Below are 25744 nucleotides of genomic sequence, written 5' to 3' on the forward strand. Positions count from 1 at the left end.
TTGTTTTTAGGGTTTTATCTTTGGATCATTCAAAATCACTAACTGTCACAATTTTGTTTGTGGTTTTATTTGTTTTCTGCTTTTCAATGCAATAAACATACAATATCAGTTTGTTTTTCTTTCTTTCGAGCTAGCTGCAGGTTTACATTTCTTTGCGAAAGTCAGTTTTTAAATATTGTTTGAAAAAGATTGAGGTTGCAATGGGCTGAAGTCAAAAAAGTGTGTTGAAACTTTTTAAGGAAATTTGTTTTTGGGGAAGACTGTGGTAGTGCTAAAAAACCATCAAATGCTTTGCCGTTTCCTTAAATATGATGCAGTTTCATCTTTCCACGAACCAGTGTCAAAAATAAGCTAAGCTTCATTTTCAATTAAGGAAATTCTTCTGTTTTAGAACAATTTACTCTTGTCAAAATTAAATGTATTGCTAATCGAAATGTTTAACATGGAAATTCACTTCATTTTAACTTCGATATAGATAAAAGAGAATTTCAGACCTTCAATTTTCAATTTGAATGAATTTTAAATTAATTTCGAGAAATGATCAGCTAGGTTCTGTTTGTTTATTTTGAAAAGTTGACAAATTTTTAACAAACGACGCATGACTGCCGGAGAAATGGTGGCATCCTATAAGTCTGTCGAAAACACATTTGAAATCACAGAGTCGTGGCCGTTAAGATGCAATGAATTTGAAGTAGTTTCCCTTCTCATTTCTATTTCCGGAAAAGTTGTACTTTTATTGAATTTTTCTCTGAAACGCTGTCACTAAGTGTGCCTGTAACTTTGATATAGTTGACAGATAGTAGCCTCAGTTCTTCGACTATTACGAACATTAAGATTATACAAGGTCCAAGGCTTTTTCTTTTAACTATATGTTCTGTGAAATGTTTTAAATAATAAAAGGTTACGTCTATTACAAAACTACTTTTTAAATGATTGATTGACTTTTTATATGAAAGCCTTAACCTTCAAGAAGTAGAAATATACCAGTTATCAATGACACGAACCAAACTTTATAACAGATCCGGGAGCAAACAAGAAGATAACATACGAACTGGTTTGTGTTTTTAATATTCGAATTTCAAGTTATAAATTAAAGCTTTGATTTGAACCACAACTTGAAGAACTTTTATATTTGATATAACACTTGTATTATTTTTTTAGCAAATTTAAAAGCAACATAAGTGGTGGTTATTTATCCGAACGCAATTAACAAGGAAGTGACTTAAGACAGCATAGCCTAGTCGGCAAACATAAAAATAATGAAGATTTGAGAGATAGTTGTTTCCTTGAATAAATTTAATGTATTAGTAGTTTTTTCTTCAAGCCGCCCGCGCCGCTAGAATACTTTTAGCAACGACAAATTTGATAACTGTCATGCTTTTAAGATTTAATCGGAAAATGTCAACATAAACTAGCTTTGATACCTCATCCAAATCGTTATCATCCTCCTCCTGAATTGTACGATCATCATCTTCTGAATAATCCCTCAGAACCGATGTATCTCTGGCCATTGAATTATCCCTGCTTCTGGACCTGGTTGATGTGCGGGGCATAGATCGGGCCATTTGGAAGCCTTTGATCAGAATGTTGGTAGCACTCTTTGATCGACCAGTACTGCCACGATCCACACTGCGTTCTCGTTGTTTTTCAATCAAACTGATTGTGTCAAAATCATCAAATCTGGATGATGCAACAGACGAACATCGTGACCCGGATGAGCCGCCGTTTTTCCTCGATGACCTTGACGATCCCAAAGCAGCCCACTCTTCATTGACATGATCGGTTCGCTTAAGGAAATTTGCAATTTTCTCTGACAGGTAGTTGGAAGCTGTCTGGGGATCGGTGTGAGATGGCGATGGTCGAATGGACTGTCGGACTGGCTGCTTTTTACAGCCCAAGACGAACTGTAAATTCGCATCAAAGACCACTGGCGACGGTTCGAGGGATCGCAGTTTGAAGATATCCATGTTATCGCCACGAGAGTAGGTCTGTGGAAAGATCCTCCGTGGCATCGATGCCGAGGACATATAAGATCGATTCGAGTAGCTACTGGATCCATTGCTTCGCATCGACATCGATGGACTCGGCGAACGGGATGTAAGGACAGACGATTCCCTTGAATTCATATCGCCCGATGATCGCCTACTAATAGGTAGTTTTAATGACGCCTCAACCGGAACAGAGCCGTCTTTTTGGAAGGGAGATTGGGATTTGATGGTTTTGTTAAATCCGCTGCGAAGTGTTGGACTTTTTTCGCGCGTCTTCGGAATCAGACGAATTTGTTTGCGAACTCGAATGTGGGAGGAAGAGGTTGGAACAGGTGGTGGCCGGTGTGGTGTTTGACTGTTGCCACCGTAGATCATGCTGGAAGGAGGTTGCTTAGCAGAGAGTGTAGAAAAATCAGGACTGAGGAAACTTTGTTGTGTGGTCGACGCCGTCGATGTCCTCTGGTGGCTATTTATGGAATCTTTTTTAGACGGCTCTGAGCCAACTGACGTTGAAGGCGGAAATGGTGGCATTTTGTTTTACTTTTAAAATATCACAGTTTTCTATATTTCACTTAATATTTCAAATTGAAACACAACAACAAAAAAACACTTGCAAAAGACCTTGGCTATATTATTTTCATGTTTGCAACATTTCAGGTTTTGGGGCTATTTTAAATTATTTATGCATATAAGAATATCGGATTTCGGGTTCGAGGAAAGTTCGGTAAAGAAATAAAATTTACAAAAAATTAAAATATGTATATAAATACTCCGGTCGATCGCAGAAACCGTATTTTTCAGTTTTCAACTTTTTTTGTGCGCGATGTGGCTAAAAACAACCCGAAGAAAACGACACGACCAAGAAGTCTATATTATTTGTGTTCTTGTTCGAGACGTCACACGACGCGCTTTTTCTCTGGGCCACTTCTCATCGGCAACTAACTAACAAGCGACCAATTTTACTTATACGAGTATACTCGTATTCATCCATCTCGCCACATCCGAATCTGAAATAATCATTTCGCGCCAGCTAAGACACAAAGATTGGATTTTTCGAGTTTAATTTTATTTTTTTGGTTTTTCGTATTTCGTTCATTAGAGTGTTATTTTTCAAAAAAAAAATGTTTAGTTTTTGAGAATTGAAAAATAATCTCACTTTTCTTTTTGTGCGATTTTAGCGTGAGCGTTTTTATTGAATTGTTTAAATTAAAGCAAACAGTTGTGTGGAAAATTTTCTTATACGTTAGTAAATTTTACCATTGAAAATATTATGTTGAAGTCAATTTAATGGCACATAGATTAATTTGACGATTAACTAGTTATTTTAACGACTACAAATCGTTTACCGAAAGGGATAAAAAAAACTCAAACTTTAAAAATTTCAAAATAATAAAGGGTTGTTCATTTTTCGAAATTAAATCAAATGAACACAGCGATTAATTTGTATGATACTTTTTTTAATAATGGGCTTTGCCATTAAGTGTAAAAAACTATATATTATATAATAGAGATTCTTTTAAGGTATTTATTAACAAAATTATTGCAAATTTAGGTCGTATCTTCACCATAACTTGAGAAATGTGGATTTTTAAACGCTTCTAGGGTTCGGATATTATTCGCTTTAGGGTAGAATGGCCTTTTACGAAACTCACCGAAAACATGTAAAATGAAATTGTACGACTTCTCACATAATAAAGTGTGTTGTAGATTGTTTTCCTGTCTTGCTGGAATGACATATATTCCAAGCTGGTGTTCATGTTTTCCATTTTGTAAATTGAAAAAAGAGGCTGGGATGCGACCCACACTGATAACTTCCCATCCCGTCTGTCGATTTGTCTTGCTTAAAAGTTTGTCTATATGTACTCGTATCAATTTTCACCAAATTTGCGCACTATTTTTTGTAGATTTTATTTTTTATGAAAAAAACGGACTGTTGGATTTTTATATAAAAATTACTGAATATTGAAAACAATATTTTCTCTGAAATAAAATAAGTTTGAAGCCAATATTTTTAATTTTTGAAAAGCTATTTGAGCCGAAAGTAAATTTTTACCAAGTTTTATTAGGTATTGTTTTTTTTTAGAGTTTAATTTTTTGTAAAAAAACTGTCTATTCGAATTTTTTAAAAAATTTGTCCTAATGTTGAAAACAATATTTCTTATAAGAAAAAATTAGTAAGAACCTATTATCTCAAAGTTTTTAAAAGATATTTGAGTCGAAAATCATTTTTTACGAACTTTTGTTAATTTTTTTTTCGGTTTTTAATTTTTTGTACAAAAACTGTCAAATCGATTTTTTTCTAACTTTGACTGAACGTTTACAACAAAATGTTTTGAAAGATAAAAGTAAATGAAAGTCAATATCTCAAAGTTTTGAAAAGATATTTGAGTCGAAAATCAATTTTTACCAACTTTTATACATTTTTTTTTAGGTTTTTATTTTTTGTAAAAAAACTGTCAATTAGATTTTGCTCAAAATTTTATCAAATGTCAAAAACATTATTTTTCGTTGCACAAAATTGTTTTAGATATGCAATCATATTTCAGTCGTAAAATTTTGGAGGTGACAAATTTTTTTTTTTCAGTTTTATTGATTTATAAAAAAAACCGTTTTATTGATTTTTTTCAAAAAATATACCTGTTTGGTATCACGTTACAATATATTATATAAAATTTAATTCAAGTCTCTAGCGTTTTTGGTTCGTAAGATATTTAAGGTTAACCAAAATTTTCACCTTTTTTTCAAACTGCTATGGTAAAAAAACCACACACGCAATTTTCTTGAGAGCCCTTTCTGCATCTTTCTGCCTTATTATCTGTATAACAAAATTTATTTAAAGTCGATATCTCTTCTGCTTCTTGAGCTATGGACGACGAAAAAAACGTCGCGAACGTACGGACGTACGGACGTACGGACGTACAAACGTACGTACACACGCACGCACAGACATCTTTCTAAAAATCTTTTATTTCGACTCTAGGGACCTTGAAACGTCGAGAAATGTCAAAATTTTCAATTTGACAAATCGGACCCATTACAATAACTTCCTATGGGAAGCACGCACAGACATCTTTCTAAAAATCTTTTATTTCGACTCTAGGGACCTTGAAACGTCGAAAAATGTCAAAATTTTCAATTTGACAAATCGGACCCATTACAATAACTTCCTATGGGAAGTTAATAAGAACTGAAGAAAAATTGTTCGTTCTTAGACTACGGCCTATGTCTAGATCTTTTCGTGCAACTGGTGGCGCTGAATTTGTTGACATTAACTTTTAATAAATATTACACCTTATGTCTAGTTCCGTAGCATTAAACAGCTTAGTCCAGTTTGTTCACAAAACAAACACTATATGTAATGGTATGCAACTTTATAAAAACGGAATGAGGATTACAATTTAAATTTTCTTTTTTTTATATTTTCATATTTTTTGTATTCTGAAAGGTAGTCGTATATCAACTGTACTACGAGTCGCCACAAAAATTTGTAGGACTGTACATTATTGAAAACATACAATTTGAGCCGTCAGTTCATTGGAAAACCACACAAGTAATGAAAATGTGTGGTCATAATGTTTTGTATATTGGACACTACTCTATATGGACTCATGCATAGATCAAGTTTCACAAAGGTTTTTAACGTACCAACGCAGTGTTGATTTCGATACTCGAATAAAAGTCAAATCTCTATCCGCAACATGATTTCACTTTACCTTTTATCTGCAGTGAGTCTAAAGTGGATTTCGTATTTATGGTTCATATACATTTTTACTTTACTTTGGATGGATGTTCCAAAGAAACAGTCCTTAAGTACTCGTAATACAATTCTAAGATGAATGTTTTATTGCTATTTCGTTTTAATTTAAACAATTGTCGCATTGTCCCAAAAAAAAGAAAACAACTAGCGTTTTTATAGAAATGTTTAATAAGTTGGTGCTATAGTTTTTTATACAGTGGTGGATATGAATTCATCACACTTATTTGATGAAATGATAAATCTTGTATTTAAAAGTTTTTGTTCGTGGAAAGCTGCAAGTTTATTTTATTTATAGCTGTAAAAAAGGAATTTAAACATTTGTTAAAACAACCTCTTTTACCTGTACATTTGTTTAGCACACTTTTAATTTTAGGTGGATAACTTTAAATGTATGCAACTTACAATTATGGAAGATTCAATATTTGGAATACTTTGTTTTTTTATGACTGTACTGATTCTTCTAGGCAAACTTTCAACAAAAACCACACATCGTTGTTTTGGAAAGCCATACCATGCATCTTAAATGAACTGCCATAATTCGTACAAATTTTTCGGCTTTCTTTTTTCAGTTTGATGTTACACATCATTCCACACATTTTTGATCAGGTTAAGATCGGGTGATTGCGCAATGCTTCACAAGGGGTGGTTTGTGCTTAGGGTCATTATCATGCATAAGTCTCCATAGAAGTAGTAAATTTTCTTCTGAAATCATATGGTGTACCAGGATACTTTTTTACACATATTTCTTTTTTGTGTCAATTTTTACTATAGAAACAATACCGTCCCAGGAAAATGCAGCCTAGACCATAACATTCCTACCACCATGTTTGACCGTTTTAACAGTATATCGAAAATTGTGTTGCATATTCTGTGAACCAAACCGACAGAATTTGGATTTAACGATCTAAAGCACGTTTTTCTAAAAACTGAGTGGTCTGTTCAAATTTGTTTTTGCAAACTCTAATCTGGTTTTCAAGTTTTTTTTTTTAAACGAGTAATATTTTTTATTTAATCGGCGTCTTACCGTTCTTGATGATAAGTTGACATAATAATTTTCTTTAAGTTCTTTGCGGATGGCACTGAAGCTCTGAAACGGATCATTGGCTGACAAACAATAAATTACTTTGTCTTCTTTTGGTATGGTTTTCCTTTGACGAAGACATTGCTCGATGTTTTGAATGGTTACAAATTCCTCAAAATGCCAATAGCTTGGATATGTAAGAAGCTATCCTTTCTTTGTCTTTCATCTGCAAAATTATTTATTTTTATTATCTTCAGAGCACCATTGTTTTTTTGCCATGACTATTTAAGTACATTTTTATTTATGTATTTAATAAGTTGATATTAAAAAATACCGGATTACTCCGAAAATGCACTTTTGTTCAATTAAACGGATTAGAAAATGTATTAGGACTAAAATGTGCTAAATTTAAAAATAGTTTTAATTACAAATTTATGCAGTTTTCTCAAAACGCAAACAAATGTATTTATTTAGAGTAACAGTTTTAAGTTTTTAATATGGTTGAATAAAATTATACAAGTAAATTAACATTATTTCTTATATTCTTCAAATGTGCTTAATTTTTGGCCACAACTGTATGTATATTGATCGTGAAGTTGACTATTTGTAGATAATTCTAATCCTCTAAAAATTGTCTGTAATTTTGTGTATATTTAATTCATGATAATTTTGTATTCTTTACATAAATCACATCTTGCTTTGAAGACCCCAATGTTATCTTATATTCAAGTAGAAATTAAGATCCGGCCATCTTCTACCATTTAATATATCAGCTTTGAAGTCTTTCAGCTTTCTATCTGATCGTATAATTGTTTCAAAAACAATCTTTTTTTTTCAACACCACTGTACAAAAACAACATAAAAACATAAAATTGTATAGAAAATTTCTAACAATCAAACTAAACACTGTTTAAGACGAGTATATTTTTATATCATTAGTGTCCGTTGGTTGTGTTTTGTTTGTCAATTTTGTGTGTTTCCTATTTAACTAGTTGTTTTTTGTGTTTGAAAATGTTCTTTTGTTTTGAAAAAAAAAAAAAAAATTGGAAGGGAAAAGTACTCGTATATCGTCGATCGTACCACTGGCCAAAATTTAGAAACTTTATTCTGTGACACTCGCCAAAAAATAATTTTTTTTATGTGCTCAATGGATATAGTATAACTTATGCATATATTACTAGTATGCAGCACCAGGGACACAGTAATTAAATGTGGTTGCATCTATTTGTCTGTCGTTTTCTGTATTTATTTTGTATCTATTTCGAAATATATGCAACTATACAAATATGTGATTTTCTATTATTGTAAACTATGGTGATGCTGCTTCTTAGTTAGAAAAGAAAATCAAGAGGAGTGTTGAATGTTAGTTTTAGCATTTGATTGGAAAACGAATTTTACGCACAAATTTGGCAATTCATTATGGCTGGGGGCTTGTTTGTCAAATGAAAACGAAAAAAGGTAAATTCATAATGTTAACATTCAAACTTTTTGAATCTTAGATTTATGTCTAGGAATTAGTCAACAGTATCATTATCGTAAGTAAGTTTGTAGTATCGCAGAATTATAGTTAGCAAAAAATATCAAAATTTAAAAATGCAAAATTTCGTCGGTTAAATTGTTAGTGAATTTAAACTGGCTGGATATGAATAGAGTAGAATCAAGTGACATTTGTTGAAAACTGAGTTTAGTCTTCCAAAGAAATACAAGTGATATAAAATACTTATCTCAAGAAAATACTATTTTTGACATTTCTGCACTGTTGTTAGTATGACACATTTATAGATGCGTATACAATCAAAATTAAGGGAAAAGAAAGATGAAAAGCGTTTCGCTTATAAATTTAAAAATCACAAAATGTAACCTGGGGTGGAATAGTTAAAAGTTGACAATCATTTTTTTGATAGTCAAATTTGACTATTTCCGATTATAATTTTCGCAATTCATTGTTGCTATAGTGACAAATAAAAGTAAAAAATTGGCTGTGTTTTTAAATAACATTTTTACTTTTCTTGTGTTTTTTTCGAATGTCGTAACCTTTGTCGGGCACAAGAATGTGTATTTGTACCAAAAAAACGTAAAAAATGTTCCATTAGTTTTTTGTAAGCGTCTATTAGCTCTATTCAGAAACGACATATTTGTAGGAAAATGACTATCACATTTTTGTTGTGTCAGCTTTTTTGGTATCAATTTAATTATCACCTTACACAGATCAATTCTATTATTTTGACCGTTATTTATCAACAATCACCTTAGCCGATTCCAACCCTGAATCTATTCTGTTCTAAGATATATTTAACTAAGTAACAAAATAAACAAGTATCTAAGTCTTATTTTGTGAACAATTTTGTATTTATTGTAAAAATTACCTAAGACCAATAAGCAATAATCGCTGCCGGACGACAATTTAGAGATAGACTTTGTGAATTACGGAAGTGTACTCTGTAATTAATTTTTCAAATAAGTTTTGTATTTATTTGAATGCAAATTATTGTTGATTTAAGTTTAGCATACTGAAGCAAAAGGTGTTTTTTTTATAAATTTAATTCTTTTATATATTTTCGGCCGATTTAATGAAGAATCAGAGACATATTTCTCGTCTTTCCACCGGCTATAAAAAAATAGTTTAAAGTTGTCACTTTTTTCTTTATTTTTGGTTTATTTTTTATATTTTTTTTTTGCAATCAAATTTAATTAAGAAGTCTTTTTGTTCAGAGAAAGTTCAGCCCAAAAATTAGACGATAAGATGGTATTAATGAAACAGAAAATCCGATAACTGATGAATTGTAAAACTTTAAGGTTAGCCATCTAATGACTCCAACTTTATTTAACATCCTTGTACATTTATCAAATGTAATTAAATAAGCTTTCATACCTATGGGCCAGATATCAGAAGAAGCTGCCGAGGACCGCAATAAGCATTTTCTATTATACCGTACTGATCATGGAAGAATTATTTTAAGGACTCATTGTAAACAAGATGTTTTGAATATGCTACAACTCACATCTGATCCACTTCTGAGTTGAATTCACCAAAGAAAACGCAATTGTACGAATTCTCGCCTCTAATAAAAGGGAAATAGTATTTTAAAGGATTCAATTTTTTTGAACAACTATATAGTTAATTGTTTTCGAAATCAGATATTAATAGGTTTAAAATATCTTAAGATTTGGGAGTGCAAAAAAAGAATCAGAAATATGATAAATAACATATTTCAGAGAACTGAAAAACAAATCTCACCTCACAAGAAAGAGGTACAGAATGCGTATAAAATGATAACACAATACAAATTACAATTTTACCTTATTTCGGGTTCGAACAGAAATGTTTTACAACTTTTATTAGAGCCATTTCAGACATACAGTATTTTTTTATTTTTACTAAGAGAATCTTATTTTCATAGTAAATTAATTTATATCCGATACAAATAGATTTTTTGCTCATAGGCTTTATAGTGTTTTTTTTGCTCAATTTGGCATTCGAATATTTTTGTTTTCCTATTGATTGCAACAAATTAAATGTATCTATGCATATGCAATTTGTGTGGCACAGATGTTAATAAAAATAGATTTAGTGCTCCTTTCCTCGCCTCTTCTCGAATTCGATTAGAATTTTTTTTATGCTGCATGTTTGGCATACATAGCGTAAAGTGTAAATACGTAATATATATACATATATATGTATATCTTTAAATTTATTTCATGAACTAAATATATTTGATTTGGGTTTCAATATGTTGATTATAATAAATGATGTAAATAATAATCAATTGATTGTAATTTTCAGTCGCGTCAAATTAAAAACTGTTGATAGGATTAAATATTATGATTAACTATTGAGAAATTTAAGGAAATTTAATCTATAAAAATATTATAAATCTGAAGAGTGTTTTTGTTTGTTTGTTTTCACACGCTAATTTTTGAAACTCCTGGCCCGATTTGAAAAATGCTTTCACGCTTAAATTAATAAAAGCCATACAACACATAAAGAATATTTCAAAATCGGAGATTTGTTTCCCTTTTGAGAGCTTTCACTGCGTATTCAGAATAAACGGTTAAGGTTTTGCTAAAATAATGTTCAACAAAATTGTTCGCGACATCATGTATTGTATATATCTCATGTATAATCTTTTAAATTTGACTCACTGTAACTTTTTTTTACGGTAATTAATTTGTTCTAAAATAAAGGATTCGAGTAACGACACGGAGCGCAATTAGTTTCTGAATATTTGTGCAGACTATTCAAATGATTATTGACAATTGACACTGACATGGGTTTTAGGGTCAAAGAGTTAAAGTTTTATGTTAATCCGGTAACCAACCCCTAGTTGACAGTTGGGACGTTACTTTGACAGTTTAAAGACTACTCTTTAGATAGTTAGTTGGTGATTGTAATCACGATGACATAGTACCTACTGGAATTGTTTTTTATCAGACAATAAAGTCAACATAGTACACATTCTGAGGTATAAAAAAAAATCTCTATATACACAATCCAATGTCTTATATAGAAAATCGAAAAAAGCAAAGTTTTGAAAAAATAACATATTTGTCAGATTGATATCAGAGACGATAATGCGTAACTATGTTATTTCAAATAATAAAATTTATTACATGGAAAGATATTGATGGAATTTCCTAGACAAATAGTTCCAACAAGTGTTATTTTGGCAGCTCTATTAGTTCAGATCTCATTCAATGAACAACCCCACAGTCATCTTCTGATGGGTGATGTTATCTAATACACTGTGAGTTCTATACATTTAAATCACTTAATCGTATTATTAAAAAGCCAAACAAATTTAGCTTAGCTTAGCTTATTGCTAAAAATGTTTGTAGGCCAAAAGCGTTTACGCCTCAATTACAACATCCACTCATCGACCGGTAGCGATGGTGGTAGCGGCAGACACACCGGATGAGAATTTTTCTTAATGTTTATTTTATTTGTTTGTTTTTTTTTTTTTTATTTTAATGTTAAAGATTGCCAAGAATTAAATAATCTTAATAGAATATAGGATACAATAATTGTGTTGTCACTATATATTGTTTTGCTGCCACAAAAAGTAGAAACAAGTATACACACATATATGCAATGTACCTAGCCAAACAGATTTAGAGGGTGTATTTTTGGTTCTTTTATAATTTGTGGCACATTAAATTGTAATTGTTTTAATTAATTTTAATTAAATTGCACAATCAAAGTGGTATGATTTTTTAGGTCAGTTTTGTACTTGGCTTTTGAATATTTTTTAAATTGTTACGTTATGGCCTTCAAATAGTTCAAGGTATTTTAAAAATAAAAACTGTAAACATTATTAAATGTTGGAATGAATCGCGGTATTTAATCCCCAGGCGCCATCTGAAAAATTCCTTTCATACTCGTATATGGTTGCTTGTCTGTAGTAAGACGAAAAACTATGATTTGCGTCAGCATAAATTCTTAATTTTGTGAATTTTGTACACCTTTTTAAAGATGGAATGAATATAGAATAGTATAGTGTATTTATTTTAAGTAAATCGGTTTTGGCTGAAACCGACATCGAAAACTTAAGTTTTCCCATATATTATTTGTAGGCTACAAGTTTTTGTAAACATGCACAAAACAAAAAAAACCTTTCGAAACATTCAGCGCTCAATTAAATTTAAACAAAATAGCTGATGGCTACTGTCAAAAGAAATATTTCACTTTGATATTTTAAAATTTTGTCCACAACTCCAGAGGTTTGAAGAAGATATCTGAAATCGTCCTGTATACAGATCCTGTTCCCGGTGCGTATACATATATTTGTATTGTTTTTTTTTTGTGTGTATAATGGTATACACTTAATGAGGTTTGTAGCCCGCATTTACATTTCCAGATTCTTTAGTTCATTGCAACTTACACATTTTGCATCAATACAATATTTGAAAAAGTGTAATGTTCAGTGTGAACACTTTTCGGGTTTTCGAAAACTTTTAGGCGCGTTTGGTGTGAAATGGCTAGATTCCTTTGTGGTGTAACCGAACACGTCAAAAAACTGAAAAGTAAAACAAACCTAAATCTGAACTGACATATTAATTTGAAATGTCAGGTACTCAGATCTCATCTGGATTTAATGGATTTTATAGATTTCAGAAATTACTGAAATTAAAAGTAGTCATTTTATTATTTTAACTTTAGTAAAATTTTAAGAAAAACAAAGATGGTAAAATCGTTCAAAGTAGGTAAAATCATCTTCCTAGCTTGGACAATAAGGAAGTCTTCAACATTTCGCACCCATAGAATGAAAGTGACCTAACTCAAAAAATGCAACTTGTGGGAAATGACCAAAAAGTCTTCAACAAAGTGTAGTTGTGAGTAATTTTAATTGTATTTCTCACATAATTTGGCAAATAATTAACTTTAATTAAAATATGTATGTGAGAAATACAATCAAAATTACTCAAAATTACACTTTTTTGAAGACTTTTTGTTCATTTCCCACAAGTTGAAAATTTTGAGTTAGGTCACTTTCATTCTATGGGTGCGATTTTACTTACGAGTAATCGCTTAAAATTTTTCGCCAGTGCATTATTTCAACACTTGAGATCTTGGCAATAAAATGGAATTAACTCAGTAGATCTGGTTTATTTTGACAATTTTAGGAATTAAATGGTTCTAGAAACAGAATTTAATGATAATTTTTGTATATAAACTTTTGGAGTAAAGTCGTCTAATACTAATATATGAAGATTTAAAAAATTACTTTATTGTGTTTTGTTTGTCACAAAAATATCATTTTAAGATTTTTGTCTGTTAAATTTGTATGTGAAGTTCACATCGCTTATACTTTGAATATATAAGAACAATACACAAGTATCTAGTACTTTTATAAATACTTTCGAATCAGGTACAAAGAAAATATAGGTATCCCTGATGTAAATCGAAACATTTTGCGTCAGATTATCAAAACCGACGTAACCTATATTGTTCTATGTGAATCTATTATTTTAAGACATTTGAATCATTTACTACATTAAATCGTAGGAGGATACAGTCGTGGTGTTTATATTTGCCTGCCAAAAATATGATATTTTAATTATTTTAAAAATACCGTAGGTGGTCTTCCAAACGTCATTCATACAATTTCCGATGCAAACGCAAACGAAAATACAAAACAAAATAAAATTATCTTTCTCAATCATTTTTAAACATATACGTTAAGGTTATATCAATTCATATATTTAAAGAAAAATGAAGCATAGTAGCTATAATTTTTCATGTCTTTGACCAAATTTCTTCCATAAATTGTTTGTTTTCTTAAGATTTTTGAAAAATAAACTTACCTTATTTTCCAACTTTTCGTTTTCAGTCTTAAGTGCGTTACGATCGTTTTCGATTTTTTCCAATTTCGCTCGTAAAATGTGTAATTCATCGCTGGCCGATTTTAGTTGTTCTTCAGTGCGATGAACATTTAGAAGTGGTTGTACACGAATTAATAAACGCCACCATGGCCAATCGCGGACAGTTAAAAATGCTTTGACATTTCGTTGAATACAGCGGACGGCTATTTCCTGTAGAAAATAAATTTATAGATATGAGTATGAAAATAAGGTTAAATGGACTATTTTAAGAGATGCGTTTTTAGTAAACAAATCGGGCAGAACTTAAAAAGTCTCTATTAGAAGCGGAAAAACTATTGTCTTAAAGTAAAAGCAATATTGAAAGTTTTTTAATACATTTATAAAAATAGATTTTGGGACTGTTGAATTTTAAATTCTAAATAGCTTAAAGGCATTTTAGTGCATTGTTTTCTACTTGTTTCTATGATTATTTGTATTGCCTGGCTTGGGCAAAGCTTTTTCCAGCTCTTATGATTAACAATTGTAATCTTTTTGGATATGGTTCACATTAAGTTTTTGCGAAAAAACTTATAAATGTGAACTGAAAAAAAACACAAAAGTTAGCACTGTATGATAAAAACTAATATCAATGAATTTCCTAACACAAAATACCATAAAAGTATGTTTTTGACAGTTCTGTTTTTCACTATCAGAAGAATACAAATTTACAAAAATAGAATCGATCAGAAAAACAAATAGTCAAAATATTGATATGATCACAAACAATTTAAGTAGGATAAAGAATATTGATACATGTTATTGTACTTAATGTTTTTCTAAGAAAAGGTTATAGCAAAATTGTTATGGTGTCAGCAGGTTGACTTGACCCATATAGTATTTCGACTCTAAAATCGTCTGCAAATTTGAACAAACATATTTTTCTTGTCATTCATTTTGACCGAAAGTTGTTAAAAACGTTCACTAGTTTTCTATGACAATTACACATTCATTTATCAAACACATCTTTAATGTAATTTTGTCTAAGATATGGCGTCAAAATAACATTGTAAATTAGGCATACAGGTTATTACATATTTGACATCAACACGAATCAAAGACACCTAAAGTGAATGTGACCTAATTTTAAAAAATGGTGTAAAATGTCATTGCACAACTGACATTTACTGTGTAAACAAGTTCACAATAGGAAATGTATTATATTATAATATAATGTTTTGTCAAACGTCTGCATTAACACGTAGAGACAGAGAATATAAAAATTATTGCAAAAATGAAATAAACTTACTTGTACTCTGCGCTGCGATACTCTCTTCCTTGCTAAATAACCGCGACAATATGCTTGTAATTGTATAATTCTATCTGACAAAAGTTCATCACGTTTTGCTTCCAGCTGACTTAGAACACCCGACCGGAATAACACCTGAAAATTATAAGAAAAATAAATTGTTATAACAAAATTGCAATAAAATTCAGATAAACAAATTTACTCATTTTCTAACCAAATTTTAAAAAATAAACTTATCAAAATTTACCCATTAAATAACTAATACTCGTTGAATTTTTAAGAATCAAAAGAAAACACAAATTGCTGAAATAAATTACGAGATTGTTGTTTATCGCAAGTTATGCTGCGTTACGCCATTTCGTCGTCGGTTAGTCGCTGTTTTGAATGCGTAAACCATTCATAAAATATTCTTACGATGCTATTCTTTGAATTTTTTATTTTTGTCATGCTTTTCAGTAAAAACTATTCGCGTAAAATATTTATGAACGTTTGTGGTATTACGTTTTGTTTTTATTTTTCTCATATTAGAATAAATAATAAAATGTTCGTTGACCGTTAACGACGAGTCCGCCTGTATTCGAATAGGTATACGCATAGGGCATGTCTGGGTTCAATGGAATTGGGGTGGAGATTTTAGAATTAGGTACGTGATAAAGGAGTTCCGACACATCCTTTAGAATAGATAAGAGCTTTGAATTTGCATTCAGTGAATGAGCGAACAGTAATAAAGAATTAATAGGAATAAAATTAAGCATCAAAACATTGAATAATCATAGGCTGGCTGATGAATCTTGCTACAAAAACAAATCTTAATAACTTTTTCCTGAGTAACTTCTTTGGTCCAAACTTTTTTTTTTTTAATTTGTAGATCGATCTTTAAAAATGAATTGAAATGAACAATTGGAATGAAGAATCTTGCCCTACACGACAATCCAAGCGTTTGCACAAGTGTCTGCACATTTGGGTATCAGCAGATAAACGTTGCATAAAATCCATAGGGATTTTAACTTGTTTTAATATAAGATTCAAATAACAAGTAAACTTAATACCGCAGATTTCTCGGTACGCTTGGAATTCGGACAAAAGCTGTTTCTAATGGTGTAAGACCATGTTGAACTACCTTTGTATGCCCACTTCGACTTAAGTGACAATATAAATAAGCGAAGCTGGAGAATATGGTGTACGTAAAACCCACAAATCCTTTATGAAACATAACTTAACCCAGATTGGGTCACAGTTTAGTGTAAAGTTTCCTCGAGGTGCATTTTCCGTCCGTCTTTGCGATGTAAATTGGAAGCTATTTTTTGAAACCTTAGGACTTTTTTTGTTAGTAATGAAGGTCCAAGCCAATACATCCCGAAAACCATCAACAACGACTTTAAAAATTTGATCTGATAAGTCAGACTTAATACTTGCAACAAATTTGTATTCCATATTTAAAAAGAAACTTGCCCTTTTGGTCCACACTTTATATGACGAACATGCATATTTTTGCTATTAAACTTCATAGTGATTAAATAAGCTACGATAAATCAATTTCTAGCCATTTTTTGGCCTTTAACACTCTTCTTTCATACCGCCAAATTTATGTAGTTAGTGAAAAATATTCCTAATCTAAAAAAAAAATTCCAAAAATTCGCAGCATACTTTTAAAGTCTTTATAAGATTATTATCTTACAATCACCAAAATCAGACAAATTTAGATATACATTTATTTTCGTCTCTTAGATTATAAATCTTTTCTTAAGCTTTATAAATAAAACTTTTTTCATATTCATGATTTTTTCCCAAAACTGATAGCTTCTTAAATTTAACAACTTCAGGCTTCTGCATTCCCTCGCTATAATCATAAACAACAAATAACAGATAATGGTTGTTTTTAATAAAAATCCCATTAAATCAAAATATTTCCAAACTTCGGAAAGCTCTCTTTCATCTATCGTTGAAATACACAAAAAAAACTCTTTTTAACATGTTATCATCACATTCAATTGCTCATTCTTACATAAGAAATTAAAATGTTTGATTTTCTTTAATCTTTTTTTATAAAAAGAATATTTGTTTCTGTACAAAAATGTGCACTCAAATTTAATATACATAAAATGTTTTTAATTTTGAATGACGTTTCGTTTTGGTTTCGTCTGGCATTCACATTGACATCTGACATTTTTATACGCCCTAGTTACGCGGATATCAGTGTGTGCTTGCCTTTAATTTGTTTTACATAATTTACCAATCAAGATTTATTTGTTTCAACACAATCGATGCGTTTATAATTTAATCTGACAAAATGCACTACATTGCCTATAATTTGTATGTTGCAATTTTTGTTATAGTTTAAATTCTACAAACAAAAATGACGAACAATTTAAAATATTAACGTGTAAATGACTTCACAATGTTGTTGTTGTAGTTTATAATAATCAATGATCTTCTTGGGTAATTTTGTTAAGTTTTTAAAATGCCTTATTATCTGTCATTATGCGGTGTTGCTATATTTGTTGTCGTTAATTCGTTTGAGGCTTTGCTCTCTTTTAGGTTGATATAATTACTTAACTTCCTTCGCTTAATCATTTAATGCAGCTGAAAGAAAATTTGTTAGTTTTAACCTGACAACATGTGGCGTGTAAAGCATCTGTTGTTACTTTTCTTTGTGGTAATTTTAAATTGTTTTACACAGTGCATTTTGGTTGATTGTTGACATACATTCAAGATTAAAATTATTAGCTATTGTTTTAACTTAAACATTTTTCCTGATTTTTAAACATTAGAGTAATTAGATAAGAAGAACACCTGGAATATTTAGAAGATCCCCACCATTTAATGCTATGGTCTAGTTGGGCTTGTGTTTAAACTTTGCGAAAGTTCAGTGTAGAATTAATTGATAAGAAAACTTGCTAAACTGTCTCCAATCTAGTAAAATTTGATACGGTAATACGGTTATAATGCCAAACTATAGACTGACAATTATCAAGATTTGCAAGACCAGGGGCCTATTTCATAAAAATTGAAAATTGCGATAGACGACAGTTTTGGTCCATAGGAAGATTGTGGCGAAATATCCGACTGTTAATATCCGACTTATGTTTCATAGGAAATTGTCAAGAATTTTTCCACAATTGTTGGAGTTTTACCACAAATTTGTATTGACAATTCTTTTATGAAATACAATTTATATACAATATAAATACAATTTATATCTTTGTCAATATTTAAGTGACAATTACGACAGGAAATGCAGTTACGGTTAAGTGTTGAGAGTGATTTTTTGAAAAAAAAAAATATCTTTATTCATTTTAATATTTCAATTTTAATTATGTTTTTGCTATGTGTTATGCACTTCGCTTTAAAAATAAAACCACTTTTGCAAACTGTGACATTTCCAAATTGAACGAGGGCCAGCGCTCTGTTACTGATAAGTTATAACATTAAAAAATTGGTCGAGAAACGATGAAAACTAAATAAAAATGCAAAGGTTTTATTCCATATTTCATAATTTTTCTATTATAACACATTTCAAGATCAAACAATGAAATTGTCACGACGGATATGTCAGCATACCACATTGTATTTTTTTGACAAATTTGTCACCTGACAATTTTCATCAAATAGAGCCCAGGTTGAGAAATTGTCAAGATTTATTTGGAGGACAGATATGTTTTCATGTGCTGCAATTAGTTTGTCAAATTTCCTATTATAAGCGTACAGAGATATTTGACAATGTTTAATGATTATGTAAATTGTAAGAATAAAGAAAAGAATGCCTTTATGACTACTCTAGGGACACCAGAACAGACTATAATAGGATTGAAACTGGATACAATATTTACGATTCCTATGGTAAGAAGTAATGCATTTCAGAATAAGAGGAAGAAAAGGAAGAGAGTTTGAAGATTATAAAAAGCATTACGAAAAATGTTGTCAAACACATTGCTGAAGTCATTAGAAGTTTTAATAGCGAAGGAAATGAGCTCAGGAGTTTATATAAAATGCTTTCAAAAGTGCTTGGGATATGAGAAACTTTAGCAATTGGTCGTTTGTTTTTACCTTCCCTTTCGGTCCATTCTTGTCAGTTGATGTTTTAAAAGATGTTTTCCATATTTAAGGAATTCCACTAATATAGAAAGAGTTGAACGACAAGAGGAATATTTGTTTAGGGAAATGGCAGGAAGAACATTAGGGTCCGGAGAGAACCATCATTAAATTCAGGAAATCGCTGATGGAGAAATGCAATAGGGTAAGAATGGACGCAGCGAAAAAATTGGTAAATACTAAGAATAGGTCCGACACACAATGAAACTTTCACAACAAATTTGTCAGTAAGTATTATGGGATAAAATTTCATGATAAATTTATCATTGTATTTTTCTGACAAATTTTGTCACATGTCAATACTTTATGAAATACAGATTTGTCAGACAAGTGTGTCAAATTTGTAGAATTAAACCTGTCAATTTTGATGAAATAGGACCCAGATTATTCATAAATATAACAAAAAAAAAGGATTAAACTTATGTTCCCCATTGTTAGACTAATATTATCAAAATCGGTGTTTTGACAGATCCATCTAAATATGAAATTTAATTTATTATCATTATTTTGTTAGTCTCTAAAATTTATGTTTAGTTTCAGAATTTCGTTCTAATAACAACTTCTGTGTATTAACGGCAAAATACTTATGGCTGCAAATGTCAATTTAACTGTCATCCATGGTGAAGCATTTTACTTTTATATGTGCAGCGTTGAGAAGTAAATTAGGGGAAAAGATACAATTTTCACAATTTTAAAAAGTATGTTGTCAAGGCAGTTATTGTAAATTGTTTGTATTAAAATACCCATAAAGTCTAAGTTGTCTTCTTAAAATTTTTAACAAAAATTTGCATCTCGACACAAATAAACAAAACACAAATCAATACAACACAATGTGTAAAACTTAATGTGCAGAATTTCAAAATTATCATATAGAGAGATTATCAAAATAGAATAAAATAGAAACAAATTTTGACATTTGACAGTGAACAAAAATGGAGTAAATCATGAATGTAATATTCTGAAACAATATTGTAAAGCTTTTTTCTGTTTATGAATATTAAAACAACGTTTACCAGTTCAGTTCCAAAAGTTGTATTATATTTCGTTTGAATATAAATATAACTTTTTCAACTGTAAAAAATTAATTGAAAATTCAAAAATGGGAAATGTTTTTACTTTCTTCTGAAAACAGTCACTTCAAGCATCAATATTGAATCAGTAAGTGATAGCGTTGGTAAAACTCCAAGAATATACTATCTTTCAAACATTAGTCAAATATGTATAATAATTGTGAAAATGCTTATTTTCACAAATTCCTAACTACTGTATTCATAAATCTTTTTCGGTATTTCCTACAAATTATTGCTTAAATTCACGTTCACTCGAGCTCCAGAAGAAATTTGAAGTGTCACGAAAAAAAACCATTAAAAAATTAAAACACTTTTAGTTTATATTTGCGAATTATATCAATTAATTTGTCTTTATTTTATCAATTAGATTACCATTAATGTATTTTTCTTTAGCACTTACTTACTAATTTCCAAAACATTTTTAAACAAATATGATCCATACTTTAACGCTTTACAACTTCTAAAAACCATATCTAAACTATTAAAGAAAAAGAAGAAAATGTAAAAACCGGAACCTTCTGTCTCCATGTACAGGAAATAATTTCCGATATAATTGTACCTTTTACCCTAAATAGTACTGATAGATAGATAGCTACTATGACAATATCGTTTAATCTTCTTATATGAGTTTCTTTTGGTTTATACCTTGATGGAAAATTGAAACTGGTACCTGATGGAACTGGCCGTAAATGACACTGCACTTGCTTTCATATCTACGGTTTCTTTTCTATGCCATTTTTATGTTATTATTGCTACTTCTACCTTCTGAGCTATGCTATGTTTACCTTCATTATACGATTAAAATATAATTTATTGGTAAAAGATAGTTAACCCCGTAAAGGGGCAATTGCCATAATGAGTATTATATCGTACGAGTACGTTTATCTAGTCTCAAGCCCTCCCAATATAACTACAGGACTTAATAACACAAAGCTACTTATGGAAGGCAACTATTTCCAGGAAGTATTTCCTTATCCATATCCAACTCAAGGATTCATCTATGGCATTGCTATGCAGCGGAACTCACTTTATTGTGCTACAAAATAATACTTATTCACTTATATTCAAAAAATAAAGATGAAAAAAGAAAAACGAGGAAAGCCGCGGAGGAAATAAATAAAGAGCCATAAACTCAAACATCATAAATATGCCTATATTTAAAAAACAAGAAAGCCGGTGACTTATCGAGTGTGTCGTGCGTTGCTGGTTATGTTGTGATATGATATTCACTTAGCCTTTTTCTTAGTTTGTATTTTCTTAATGGAAATTTATGGTTCGAAGAAGACGAAGAAGAAACAAGAAATCGACTAGCGAAACCTTTATTTTATGCCTTTTATGAGCGATATGTAATTTATATAAGCTCTTGACATGTTAAGTCCATAATATAACTAAATCAAAACAAAACAAAATAAAATGATTGCAAAGTTTCTTTTTTTTCATTCCGTTTCTAATACGTGACAGAATTTAACTTTAGTCATTCATTTAAAGTTTTTTTTTTTTGTATAAGATTAAAAATATATATATTTTTATTTTTCTCATATCTGCGACAATATACATACATACTTATAATTTATATGATACAATTTATCTAAAATCCGTTGATATTTTTCGAATTTTGATTTATGATTTATAATTCGAGACCTAAATCTGATAAAATAGGAATCATACGTGTGGGTGGTCCCCGTTTAATCTAAAATGAGATCAGAAAATTGTTGCATGGGTTTTTGAATATCTTCGCGACTGATCTGGAAATCTTTTTATTTAGGTCAATTGAAATGCATATAACTTTGTCATGCAATATGACTTAAAACACAATTATGTAGAAGAAAATTAAAATGGGGCTTATGGTTTGTGCGCAACGAAGCAAGGGCCCATCTGTATTTAAAAGTTCAGTTCACTGAAATTGTATGTAAAGGGTGATTTTTTAAAAGCTATAGAAAAGTTTAAAAAAACACACACAATTCAGAAAATGTATGAAATCTTTATTTGAATTGATAGTACGGTCCATATAATTTAATGTCTGAAGTTTATTTCATGCAAATGTTGACCTTGGCTGCGCCTTAAATGGTCCAATTTCCAATAGTTCAATTTTGGTATACTCTTTCCAACATTTCGGCAGGCATCTCATGCATAAATGCTTCAATGTTGACTTTGAATCGCATGATATAGGCGACCAATTAAGCGGTCTCGAACGTAAAATAACATTTTCACCGAACGTGATTCTCAATAACTCCATTGTTGCTAGTGCTGTATGGCATGTGGCACCGTCTTGTTGAAACCATATGTTATGCAGTTCAAGCTCTTGCATTTTGGGAAAAAAAGTAGGATACCATCTCACGGTAGAGCACACCATTCACAGTTAAATTACGACATCTTTGAAGAAGTACGGTCCAATGATGCCAACAGCCCATAAACCGCACTAAACTGTGATTTTTTCTGGATGCGTTGGTATCTCTTGCAATGCTTCTGGCTCCAAAATCGACAATTCTGCTTATTTAACCCATTGAGATAAAAATGTCCTTCGTCGCTGAACACATTTTTTTTCAGTAAAAAAGTGGATTTTGAATTTTCTTAACAGAGCACGCATTTTGATAATAAAATTCAATAATTTGCAAGCGTTGTTTGTTTATAAGACGAATTATGGTTAAATTATCGAATTAAGGTTAAACTGAATATGTTTGACAGTGAAACAAAACATGAAACGTGTTTCAGCTGTTTAAAGCAGTGTTGCCAAAAAGATAATAGCTAAAAAATCACCCTTTATAATTTTAATTTCAATTTATTGTAATACTGGAACTGCAACAGATCGAGCATGTGAATTGCCCTTTCTACTTGTTTTGATTGAATATTCTTAATTTGGACATTATTATTCTCGATTATATTTTTCTTTAATCACTTTTTTAATACTGATTTCACTTTGATATTTAAAAAGACTTACGCTCGTGAATTTTTACAATAAAGTCAAATTTGACAGATGGGAATTGTAAATATATATGAAATTTTCAAACTCAAGTGAAGAATTTGAACAAATTTCATTTTGTCGCATTGTATACGTTAAAAATTAGATTGTATGAAATTTTAATGAATATGTTGGCTTTCATATCTGCTTATGTCTAAAAACTGAACTTCTCACGAAATTGAAGTCGAATTTGTGAGAACACAAAAACGTTACATACACAACGGACAACCTTTGATTTGACAATGTATGGTAATTCAATCATACTAAACTTCAAATACTAATATCTCAAAAAATATCAATCTTAGCAGTTTTTTTTTTGGATTGCCCACTACATTTGTTCTGTTATTTTTGAAATTTGCGAGGGAACACGAATTTTAAAAATGAAAAAAATTAAACGAAAAAACGGTTAAGTGGTCCAAACTACCACTTTCATGAGAGTTAGTTATAAACCGCAAAGGACACGTTGGTAGAGCGTTGAATTATGGGAAATATTTTATGGGGCAAAGTGGTAGTACCAAAAGTGCCGAGCTGAAAACATATAGAGGAAAATGATCTAAGTTTAAAGACAAATAAAAAAGTTTTAGTGTTCGGTTTGAAGTTGCACTTGTTCACAAATTTAGGTCGATTTTGTAGTATTTTCGATTTTTTTTTTGTGATTTTAAATCATTCCCTTGGGTCTCAAAAATGCTGTGCCATAAGATTATGACCGGAAGAAGCATTTGTATATTCGGTTTTCGCATGCTAGTGTTGAGGGTGTCGAAAAACATCATAATATTCTACTACTCGAAATTTCAAACGCTCTAATCTCAATGCTTTTTTTTAAGTTTGCCGTACTCATAGCTCGGACAATTTTCAACCGATTGATTTCAAATTTTTCGTGCAGTACAAAATTTTAAATCGAAAAAATTAAATTTATCGCGGAAGCCTATAATAACCAATGGGGATTCCTCCAAAAGCAAATATTTTGTTTGTTGAGTTTTTTTACAGCTTTTGAGCTGTCAGACAATGCAAAAGTTCAGCAAATTGGGACTAGAGCTTCCGTTTGGAGTCACATTACGTAACATTACGTTCTTTTCCTTACAATTGTCAAATGAAACGTGAGGTCAAAGCTTCATTGTGATAGCATGAATTGAATTTCTGTGGCTGAACTCGTAAACGTCAGGCGAAGCCGAAGCTGAAGCGTGTTTGTGTTTCAGCCATTAGGTACCCGTGGCGTGATGGTTAGTGCGTTGGACTGTCATGCCAAAGGTCTTGGGTTCAATCCCTGCGACAAATTGACAAATTCTCCAAGAGTAATTCTTGTCATGAAAATTGCTTTCTAAAATCAGCCGTTCGGATTCGGATTCGAAACTGTAGGTCCCCTCCATCCCTGTCAAACTTAAATCGCACATTTAGATGGTTGAGATTAAAAGTTGTTAGTCACAACTTGTTTGTTGTTTACAACTTGCTCTCTCTAATTGTTTTTATACAAAACTAATCCCAGTGTGTTGATGAATGTAAGCTGGTACTTCGAGTTTTGTCCATCTACGAAATTTATTAATGTTTTTTTTTTTTATTTTTCTATTTTTTAAATAAGGGAAGTGGGAAGGTTCCAGATAAAGTTTGACAGCATACTTTTGACTTTAATCAATGTTTCCAGTTATCGAAGATTTGTAGAACAATTTCATATTAAAGTCACATCAAATGAAATATTTCCTTCATTTTTAAGTAGACTAATTATTAAAAAAAAATACACATTTCTAAACTTTTGCTGGACATTTGAATCATTAATCAACTTGTTGAGAATGTACCCATCATCAACAAATAAATAAACTTAATTTTGATTTCACTAATTTTCCCACAAACCTATACTCAAACAGAATGTTTTCCATACGAACAAAAATATCAAGAATTTCCCCAGAGTTCTTCTTCAGAAAATCATTAAGCTTTCCCAAATGGTTTATAAATCATTCAACACAAAATATTAAAAATTAAATTGCTCACTCAAAGTAGAACTTATACACCATCTCGTAAAAGATAATGCAATAAACAATCATTTATGAATAAGTAATTAAACTAATTTACTAAACTCTTTTTGATATTCAAATGAAACAAAACAATAACTCATAAACGTGATATTATTCCGAATAGTTCAATCAATATTTTAAATACTCAAACTAGTTGAGTTGAAAAAAAAGAAAACATAGAAAAATAATAGAATTGGATCTTTCTAAACAAACTGTCATTCTGTCAAATTCAAGTCATCAACAAAA

The 25744-nt window shown here is 30.6% G+C and overlaps 1 protein-coding gene across 6 annotated transcripts in view; it reads right to left on the reverse strand.

Moving 5' to 3' along the window:
- The window catches only part of LOC129939572 (unconventional myosin-XVIIIa), a 193546-nt gene that overhangs the window by 20052 nt on the left and 147750 nt on the right, over nucleotides 1–25744 (reverse strand). For all 6 annotated transcript variants that reach the window (XM_056047632.1, XM_056047635.1, XM_056047634.1 and 3 more), the window contains 2 exons: nucleotides 15372–15506; nucleotides 14069–14296 (listed from right to left, as the gene is read on the reverse strand). In XM_056047632.1, the coding sequence (XP_055903607.1) occupies nucleotides 14069–14296; nucleotides 15372–15506 (363 nt within the window). The remainder of the gene's footprint in view (nucleotides 1–14068; nucleotides 14297–15371; nucleotides 15507–25744) is intronic.

The sequence above is a fragment of the Eupeodes corollae genome, chromosome 1 (genome assembly GCF_945859685.1).
Source record: "Eupeodes corollae chromosome 1, idEupCoro1.1, whole genome shotgun sequence".
In the NCBI taxonomy this organism is placed as follows: domain Eukaryota; kingdom Metazoa; phylum Arthropoda; class Insecta; order Diptera; family Syrphidae; genus Eupeodes; species Eupeodes corollae.